The sequence below is a fragment of the Cydia splendana genome, chromosome 1 (assembly GCF_910591565.1).
Source record: "Cydia splendana chromosome 1, ilCydSple1.2, whole genome shotgun sequence".
Lineage (NCBI taxonomy): Eukaryota > Metazoa > Arthropoda > Insecta > Lepidoptera > Tortricidae > Cydia > Cydia splendana.
Window position 1 is genome coordinate 36,065,116 of NC_085960.1, and position 10,252 is coordinate 36,075,367.

At 45.0% G+C, this 10,252-nt stretch overlaps 2 protein-coding genes across 2 annotated transcripts; one reads left to right on the plus strand and one right to left on the minus strand.

Annotated features, from left to right (window-relative positions):
* Positions 1-3,257: 3,257 nt before the first annotated feature.
* Positions 3,258-5,237, minus strand: LOC134806207 (myb-like protein X). Its single transcript, XM_063779464.1, has one exon. The coding sequence runs from the start codon at positions 5,235-5,237 to the stop codon at positions 3,258-3,260; it is 1,980 nt and encodes a 659-aa protein (XP_063635534.1).
* A 1,744-nt stretch (positions 5,238-6,981) lies between these two features.
* Positions 6,982-9,174, plus strand: LOC134806223 (uncharacterized). The gene has a single exon (XM_063779465.1). The coding sequence runs from the start codon at positions 6,982-6,984 to the stop codon at positions 9,172-9,174; it is 2,193 nt and encodes a 730-aa protein (XP_063635535.1).
* Positions 9,175-10,252: the final 1,078 nt, after the last annotated feature.

Sequence of the window (10,252 nt, forward strand, 5' to 3'; positions counted from 1 at the left end):
GTTGCGCTGCGGCGCTTTTTGCCAGTATGTCAGCGGTTTCGTTACCAGGTATTCCGGCGTGTGCTTTTACCCAGCAGAATTGTATTTCCTGTCCGTTGTCTCTCATAATTGATGCTATTTTGTGTGTTCTATTTACTATTGCGTTGGTACTATTTCGATTTGCTAGTTCTTGTAATGCGGCCATTGAGTCTGAGAAAATTGTATTTTGTTTCAGTTTTAATTCTATGCATAGTTCGCATGCTTTTTCTATTGCCAAGCATTCTGCTTGGAACACAGTGCAGCTATTATGTAATTTTATTTTCTTGTACGTGCTCCGTCCGTCAGGGTGGTGGATCATCACCGCCGCTCCCACCACATCATCATGTTTGCTACCATCTGTGTATATTCTATTCATGTCCGTGGTGTAATATGGTTCTAGTTCATCTGTGCTGTTTACTTTCGCTATTTCTATATGTAGTCTTTTTGCGGGGTGGAGCAGTTCGTTGACTGGAGCGCGCTTATCAAACTGTATGTCGTCCGGTAAGTACTTAGTAGTGTGCGTTCTTTTGACTTCTTCAATTGATGCTACTTCTCTAATTCTATCAGGTAGTGGTATTAGTCCGGCGAGTGCGATTGCTGCTATGGTAGGTAGTGTGCTAAATCCTCGTATTATTCTTATGGCGAATCCTCTCTGTAGGCTGAGTAGCGCATTTTCTACTTTTTTATAGTTGATGGCGTGTTTCCATATTTCTGCCGCGTATGTTGTTATTGGTACAATCACTTGTCTGTATATTATATTTATGTTTCCTGCTTGGACGCCCCATGTTGGTTTTATGAATATGCATAGTCTTTTATATATTTTCTGTGCTTTTATTATTATGTTTTCAACGTGTTTTATAAATTTTAGATGTTGATCGATCGTTACTCCAAGTAGTTTGAGGTGGGTGTCAAATGGTATATTTATGCTGTCCATATATATTTTCGCTTGTTTTGCTTTTGGTGTGCATGTTATCATTTTCGTTTTTTGCGCGCCGAAGTTGAGTTTGTTGTTTTCCCCCCATTGTTGTATTTGGTCTAGCGCTTTATTAGCGTTTTGTTCCAGTTCAGTTATGTTATCGCCCCAGACTATGAGTAAGACGTCATCCGCGTACGCTTGTGTATGTATGTGTGCTCCAAGATTTCGTTCCAGTAGATCATCCATTATGATATTCCAGAATGTGGGTCCGAGTACTGATCCTTGTATGCATCCCCTTGTTTGTGTTTTATCCACTGTTATATCGGTATAATGTAGGGTTATTTTCCTGTCTGTTAGGTAATTTTTTATGATTTGTATAAGATTATCCGGGCAGTTCATGTTTTTTAGTCTTTTGAGTATTGCTGGCCACCAGGCGTTGTCAAATGCGCCCGCTATATCCAGCGATATGATGGCCACGAGTTTGTTGTTTCTTTTGCATTCCTTTATTTTATTAATTGCATTGTGAAGGGCGTCGTTTGTGTTCCTCTGCGCTTTGAATCCATATTGGTTGTCGCTGCTCAGTTGGTTCGTTTGTAGGAAGTATGTTAGTCTGGTTGTTATTAGTTTTTCTAATATTTTCCCCCATACATTTATAAGACCTATAGGTCTGTAGTTAGTTATTTCTATGTGATTTGTTTTATTTGGTTTAGGTAATATTTTTATAAGGGCGGTTTTCCAACTCTTTGGAAAATACTTTAGTGTTAGACATCTATTCATTAGTTTCGTCACTTGTGCCGTGTAGCATTCGGCGTAGTGTTTACATATGTCTGCTGTAATATGATCTATGCCTGGTGATTTTTTTGGGTTCATACCTTTTATTATGTCTATAACTTCCTGTTCTGTGAATGGTGGTTCATTGTTGTTGTTGTTATTTAGTTGTCTATTTTCATTGTTAACATTATCGTTGTTTATTTCCTCTCTTATTTGTTGTTGGTTTCGGTTATCGTCTGCTCCATCGTCATCAGGGAAGAATTTCCTCATAAGCGTTTCTGCTGTGTCTTGCGTTGAGGTAGTATATGTTCCGTCTTCTCTTCTGAGCGTTGCTGGTGGTGAGAGTTGTAATGTATGCTTTAATAACCTGTTTGTGGTTGTCCAGACGTCGTCTCTACCTTGTTTATTACAGAAGTTTCTGAAGTGTTCATTTGATGTAGTGCGTATTTTTTTGCTATATTCCGTTTGAGCTTCTTTTAGTTCCTGTAGGATGTCTGTGAGGTTTTTATTTGATCGCTTTAGGTCTTGTAGGCGGTGATGGAGATAAATTACTTGTTTCTTCATAGTTGTTAGTTCTTCTGTCCACCATGGGATTTTTGGTATTGGGGTTATCCGTGGGAACGTCTCGTTGCAGGTTTTTGTGATTGTGTTTTCCATGTTTGTTATGTGTTTATCTATTTCTTGCTCATTTAATTCCTCTATATTTATTGCATATAATTGGCTTCTGTCTGCATTGTTTATGAGTTTTCTTTTAAATTCTTCCCAGTCCGCTCGTTTTGTGTTATACCTAAATGTTGTTGTCGGCTTTCTTTTCCCTCTGTCTTTGGGTTGGTCTGTTTGAAAGGTGGTGACTATGGCATGGTGATCTGAGGATATTATTATTTCTTTATCTACTTTCCATTCTGTTATTTTATTTATTATATTCAGTGAGGTTAGTGTGATGTCGACAATGGAGCATCTTGTTTGTCCGCTTGCGTCCGATTCGTATGTCGGTTCTCTGCCATCGTTGCGTGTGATTAGGTCGTATCTCATGGCAAGTTCATATATGTGTTTGCCTCTATCATTGTTCTTGATAGATCCCCATGATGTGTGCCATCCGTTGAGGTCTCCACATATTATGTGTTTGCTGTTTATGTTTTTTTGTAGAAAGATTTCTAGGTGCATAAGTGTTTTTGTAGGATCCTCTCTTGGTTCTATATAAATTGAGGAGATTGTTAGTTTTTTGTTGTTGCCGTATTTTATTTCGATTGCTATAAAGTTTGTTGTATTATATTGAGTGAGTCCTGTGTAGTTGCCATTTTTCTTTCTCACTGCAATGCAAGCTTTGGTGCTGTTGTCGTTGTCATTGTCGCAGTGTTGATATATGTCGTAGTTGTCTATGTTTCTCATTTTATTCTGTATTGTATATGGTTCTGATATACATATTACATCGTATTCTTTTTCTCTGATGTTTTGTAGCATTTCATTTGTGGCTGCAAATCCTCTGCCTAGGTTGCATTGTAGTATTGTTATATTGGTTGTTGCGCTGTGTGTGTTCGTCTTTGGAGTGCCCTTATCGGTATCGTATGGACATCTTTGCTATTTTGCTCCATTTGCTGTACTCTGGGCAGTCTAGGCTGTATGCAGCATGGATGTGCTCCATTCCCTTCTTCTGGCAGTTGGAGCAGTTTGGGTCTTTGCTGTATCGGTTTGGGCATTTGCGTGTGTCGTGCGTTTCTGCACAATACCCGCATCTAGTTTTTGCAGTGCAGATTGATGCTCTGTGGTTATATCCCATGCAATTATAGCATTGGAGCAGTTGTTGCTGCTCCACCGCCATCACTGACTGGTACCCTATTCTAATTTTTCTTTGTTGTTGTATTCTGTTGTATATCTCTGGACTCACTTCTATGATCACGTTCTTTGTATAGCTGTCCCTTCTGTTTATGTGACGTATATATTTTATTAATTTCTCATTTCCAGATAAATTGCTGGTTATATTAGGGTTTTGTCTATGAATTGCTTCTGTTATTTTGTCTCCTACATTTTCGTTTATGACTCCTATTAGTTTTATTTGCGGGTTTCTGAGTTTGGGGACTTCCACTGTAACTCCTGTGTTATTATTTCTGATTGCTGTGCTAAGTTTCTCTCTGTCTTCTTCGTTTTCGCAGTTTATGACTACTTTATTGCTTTTAGTATATCTGATTTGCTGTATTCCGACTCCCAGTTGTATGACATCTACCTTATCTTGTACTTGTTTTAGTGTTTCTGCGTTTTCTTTTCGAGGGTCTATGTTTTCTAGTATGACCGCGTAACTGGTTTCTGTCTTGTTGTTATTATTATTGTTTATTTTGGTTACTTTCCTATGTGTCTGATTAGTATTATTTTCGTTGATTGGTGTTTGCTTGTTTCTCTTTTGGGTTATTGTGGTTTCTTCTCTTGGTTTTTCTTTTGTTCTTTCTTTGTTTATCTGTCTATGTGTGTCTGTCCTTTCTCCTCTTTTTGTGTTTTTATTATTGTTGTTTTCCACTGTTTTTGCTGTTGTTGTTGTTGCGATCTCTTTTTCTTCATCGTCTATTGGTCTTGTTAGTGCTGCGACTACTAATTCGTTGACTGCCTTTTGTTCATAAATTAGTTTTTCTATTTCTGTTTTTACTCCATTTATGATGTCTTCCTTTAGTTTGTCTACGGGAGTTTTGGGTTGGGGTGCCGTTGTTGGAGTGTATTCGTCTGTTTGTACGGCTTGATTTCTATTTTTATTTGATGGTGATGTTATTGTTGTTGTTATTGCTGTCGTTTGCGGGTCATTGTTTCTTGTTATTTTCCCGGTTAGGGTGAGTTCTAGTGCGTATCTTTCTACTTCTTTTTGTATTTTCTTGACTGATTCTGATATTGCCTCTTTGCTATCCTTTTTCACGCTTCGGTTGAGTGTGAGGTGACTTTGGATTAATGCTGATTGTGCATTGACTATGTTTACCAGTCGGGTTGTCGTTAGATCGTATCCTTGTGTGTGCTCCATGGAGTCGTCTAGTCCGATTATCTCGCTTGTTGTTTCTTCATTTGATGTTGTTGTTATTATTTTTTTATTGTGGAGTGAGGTTTCTTTGTTTCCCTTCCTTGTTGTTATCTTTGCAACATCAGACTCGTTTTCTTTTCCTGGTTCTTTGTCCGTTTCATTCTTTTCTTTGTTTATTGTCTGCTCCGTTTCTCGTGTTGCCCCTTCTGGTTGGGTGTTTTCCCTTGTTTCCTTGTCGTTTTCTCTGTTCTGTGTTTGTGACTTTTCTATATCTTCGTCGTGATTTGGTGTCGGTATTTTTTGTATGTCTTGGTTTATTTCCAGTGTTTGCTGGGAGGGGTCTCTTGGTTCCTCCCTGCTTAGTGAGAGGTCTTCTCCATGTTGTCTGTCCTTGTCATTCATGTTTTCCTTGTCTGTTTGTGTATTCCGTATATTTTGGGTCTGTGGCGCATCGTCTTCTGTGTCTTGGTTTTTGTTGGCGCGTGCTCTGGTGAGTCTGATTTCTTTGATCGGTGAGGTTTTTGATGTTTCTGACATGTTTGTTGTCTATTTTTATCTTTGTGTTTTTTTTTTTTTTTAAATTATTATTATTTGTTTGCTTATTTAATTTATATTCACTGTGTTCACTGTGTTCACTATGTTCACTATGTTCACTATGTTCGCTAAGTTTATTGTGTTTGTTGTGTTCACTGTGTTGTATATTGAAAACTTTACCTTGTTTTGTTGTATGCTGTGATGGTTTTTCCTTGCAATCCTTGTATGGGTTAACTCACTGTTTCACTAGGTTGTCACTGTTTCACTATGTATATTTTCCACTGTGGTTTATTGTTTCACTGTTATTGTTTATTATTTTTTTGCACTGAGTTTTTTATTTTATGTTCTGTCCGCGGAGTGGCGTTTTGCTGCGCCTTGAGCAGCGGCGCCCAGCGCCATGGAGCAGCGGTTCACAGGACCGCGGGGCACTTGGCCTCAGTACGCTGGTCGCCGGCTAACTGATCCGATGGCTGTCTTGTATGGAGCGCCTGCGTTAGGGCGCGGCGGCTGCACGTGGAGCACTGACTTTTCGCACTGGGGTCTTTGAACTTTGGATCACTTGGCGGTTCACTGAACTGTTCTCGGAGCAATGGAGCACCAGACGCTGGACTTATAGCGTTTGTGCTCTAAGTGTTTTGGCGCAGGGCTCGGAGCGCTGTTCGCGGAGCGCTGAGCCTCGGCTGCGCCGTGGCGGAGCTGCTTTCGGAGCAGCAGTGGGCGCGTCCGATCCACTCCACGGCCGGGGACCGACTGGTTAGGTTAGGTTAGGTTAGGTTAGGTTAGGTTAGGTTAGGTTAGGTTAGGTTAGGTTAGGTTAGGTTAGGTTAGGTTAGGTTAGGTTAGGTTAGGTTAGGTTAGGTTAGGTTAGGTTAGGTTGAGGTTTTTCAGTGAGGCGTTTATAGAGCGATTTCGGCGATTTTTGGTATAGAAATAAAGACAATTTTTGGCTATCCATTCCGGTTATCGAAACAGCTCTTACTTGACGACTTGGCGATTTATTGGATTTCTTGTGCTTTTTGAGTAGGTACGGTTTTTGTGCGGTTTTGGTTTTTCACTAAAAAATTTCTATCTTTTTTCTCTTATTTTTTGTGTTCTCTGTTTTAGTCTTTAAAAATCTAGTTTCTATTTCTCTTTCTTTTTCCGTTTTCTCTGCAGCGCTGGGCCTTTTGGTTCCAGAGTTATAGGGAAAACAATTCTTTGTTTTGAAGTTTGGAAACTTGTCTTAATTTTCGGAAAAAAAATTTATCTTCTGTTCTCTTCTTTGTTCTTCTTTTTTAGTGATTAGGTTATTAGGAGAAAGATAAGGGCTATCTGTTGCCGGTTCAAACATAATTTTCTGACTTCAGGATCAGAAGTTATTAAGGAATAACTGAGTGCTATTTCCTTTTTTCAGGCGCTTTCAACTACACGACTTAAGTTTGTAAATTTTTGAAAAACGATAGCGTCTGAACGCAGGAAGCTAGAGTTCAAGCGTTTCTAGATTTGGATAGAGGAGGTTAAACTCCATATTCCTATTCTTGTTTGGAAATTTTTGGACAACTAGAAGGGGGTGAAAAAAATCTTCAAACCCAATTTTCGTAACTTTGTCAAGTGTGATACGGATCACACTTGACCGTTTTTTCGAAAAAAAAAATCTGTGGCCGCCTCCTCCATAGTTATGGAGGGGGTAAATCCGGATCCGGGTGGGAATAAAGGAGGGGAACGTAGGGAGCTGAGAAACAGGGGGGATAAAGGGAGTTCTGGGGAAATGGGGACCAATATGGTGTCCCAAAGGGACGTGATGCCAGAAATGAGCAATGATTTGGACGATTCTGGGAGGGGGTACATTGGCGGGGGGGATGTCTCCCCAACCCCTACTTTGGGGAGATTGTGGGCGGATGTCGATGAGGAAGTAAACCTCTCGGAGATGTCTCCTGACGATGGAGACAATCTCAAGGAGGCTGATAGGGAGGGTTCAGGAAGTGGTGCGAAGACCTTGAACCGGAAAGGAAAAGGGGAAAAAAGGGTAAGAGCCCGCTCAGTCAGCGAGGAAGAGGCCCCGGAACGCAAACTGGGCACTTCCCACCGTGGCCGTGGCAAAGGTCATTATACTGGGCTTGGCGCCGCTAGAGCCAAACTGCAGCAGGCGCAACAGGAAGAATATGAGACAGATGCTGATATGGATACCAACCATAGTCCCAAACCAAGACGGAGCACGGGCAGGCGGTCGCGTAGCCCAGTATGCATGAATTTAACACGAGATGTGTTCGATACTCCTGGTGATCGCATCAAGGCCTATGCCCAGGATATTATGAAGGATGCCGGTAAGAGCAAGAATCTCAAGGGTGCGATATGGGGCAGTATTAACTCTGCGTGCAAAGAGTTAATGGATATTGCAGACGCACTTGGGGAGTCAGATGTTGTCCGCTCCCTTAAAGCAGACAACCAAAGGATGCGGAAGGAGTTGGAACATCTCCGACTCGAAACGAAGGCACTGCGCACGGCTTTTTCGGAGCGCAATCTGACGAAGGAACCAACGGTGGGGAGGAATGACGATATGTCCGCCCTCCTTCAAGATATGGGCACTCTCATGGACACTCGTCTAGGGGAATTCAAGCGCGAAATCTTCGTGTCTTTGGGAGAGATGGTCAATGCCCGCCTCGAGAGGGTGGAGGGACGCCTACCACCAGAGCCCATCCTCCGGCCGCCGCTGGCTTCCGACAGGAGGGTGCTCCTAGACCTGGAAGTGACGGGACACCAAGATTTTGAGCCTAGCGCCCCAAGGCCGAAAAAGAGAAATAAGGGGGCATCTCAGTCGGTCTCCCAAATGGCGACTAGTCAAACATCAGGGGGGGCGTCCAGAGTGGCTGAATTGACCCAGCTGCTGCCGTCTCCAGTTGGGCAGGTCAAAACCAGGCCTGTACCTGCACCAAGGGCCAAAAAATCCCAGGAGGCGGTCCCTGCTGCCAGGGCGCCAAGGGGAGTGGCTCGGCCGAGTGTGCCACCGCCTGCACCCCCACAGGATAGTTGGACTACGGTGGTCAAGAAGAACAAGGGCAAGGGCAAGGGTTCTGCCCCGCCCCAGTCCCAACAGCAGCAGACTCCGACCAGGGGTACAGCCCTGAAAAAGACGACGGCCCCGAAACTAGTGGCCCCAAATATGGCGGCGGTCGTGGTGGCTCTTAAGCCTGAGGCTCAAACTGACTACAGGACGGTCATGGAAAAGGCCACCACGCTAAAACTGGCGGAACTTGGAGTTGATCACCTCAAAGTGCGCAAGTCGGCCACAGGGGCGCGAATCATTGAGGTCCCCGGAGCGCAGAGCAGCCAAGCGGCTGACAACCTGGCAGACCGACTCCGTGATCTAATAGGCGATGTGGCGGATGTATACCGGCCAGTAAAAAAAGCAGAAATTAAGATTTCCGGATTTAACGAGTCCGTCACTCCGGAGATCATAAAAAAGGAGGTTGCCGCCAGAGGCAATTGTAAAGAGGAGCAGGTGATGGTTGGCGCAATCAGAATGGCAGCAAATGGGTCCGGCTCAGTCATCATACGCTGCCCACTAACAACGGCTAAAGTGGTCGTCACAGCAGGACGCATTGTGCTCGGATGGTCAGCGGCGCGTGTAGAGGCTCTGGAACAGCTACCTTTACGCTGTTACCGCTGCATGGGGACGGGACATACGAGGCCTCTGTGCCCGTCTCCGGTGGATAGAGGCAACTGGTGCTACAGGTGCAGCAAACCAGGTCACATGAGCAAGGACTGCACTGCGTTGGCCCCCTGGTGCGCTGTATGCCACCACGCGGGACTAAAGGCGGGGCATGTGATGGGCGGGCAAGCTTGCACCCCCCCACCAGTTAGAGGGAAGGAAGCCTGCACTGCTGGCCCTGGTGCTGCTGCCGCGGCCGCTTCCCCGAATGTACCTGAAAATCGGACGGAACAACAACTTATGGATATTTAATGTCACAAATGCAAAATTTAGAAATACTCCAATGCAACGTAAACCACTGCGCTCGTGCACAAGATCTTATGATCCAACACATGGCGGAGTGGGAGGTTGCTGCGACTGTTGTAGTGGAGCCGTACTATGTCCCTGCGCAATCAAACTGGGTAGGCGATAGGGTTGGAAATGTAGCCATAGTGGCACCGGCTATGGGTGGTCTGCCCCTCTCCAGAGTGTCATGTGGCTCTGGATACGTATTGGCCAAACTGGGGGACATTGTACTAGCTGGTGTTTACTTCTCCCCTAACAAACCACTGCGGGAGTTTGAGGCTTACTTGGAGGGACTCGGACGGGTGGTAGCTGGTGCAGTTCCCTCCCCCATAATGGTCCTGGGAGACCTTAATGCCAAGTGCGCTGCCTGGGGCTCCCCTAGGACCGATCCCAGAGGAGCGGTACTCCTGGACTGGTTAACTGGACTCGGACTTGAGGTGGTCAACCGGGGCGCAGCCGACACTTGCGTGCGCCGCCAGGGGGGATCAATTGTCGATGTCACACTGGCCTCCCCAGTGGTGGCAGCACGCATAGCAGACTGGCGAGTCCTAGCAGACACGGAAACCCTCTCTGACCACTTATATATCAGAATGAGGGTCTCCAGAGCCCGGCAATGCCAACAGCCCAGACCGGCGAGAGGAGCGAGGAGCCTGCCGAAATGGAGCCTGGCCTCTCTGGACCGTGAAGCGGCAAGGGAGGCAGCTATGGTAGAAGCTAGGTGGGGGCGGCAACTACCCGAGGATGCCAACGTGGACATTATGGCCCTGGACTTCCGGGCCTCCCTCACGAGGACTTGCGACGCCTCAATGAGAAGAGCGGGGCCACCTCGAAGGAAAAGGGCCACATATTGGTGGGGTCCAGAGGTTGCCGCTCTACGGCTTACCAGCAATGCGGCACGTCGGCAATACACGCGCTGCCGAAGAAGGCGGCACACACAAGAGGAGCTAGACGCGTACTACGTAGCGCTAAGTGAGGCCAAGGGGGCCCTGAGCATCGCCATTGCCAAGGCGAAAGATGCGGCGCACACGGCCTTTTTGGCCTCTCT

Coding starts and splice junctions, on each gene's coding strand:
- LOC134806207 (XM_063779464.1), bottom strand. CDS start 5,237: ATGTCAGAAACATCAAAAACCTCACCGATCAAAGAAATCAGACTCACC.
- LOC134806223 (XM_063779465.1), top strand. CDS start 6,982: ATGGGGACCAATATGGTGTCCCAAAGGGACGTGATGCCAGAAATGAGC.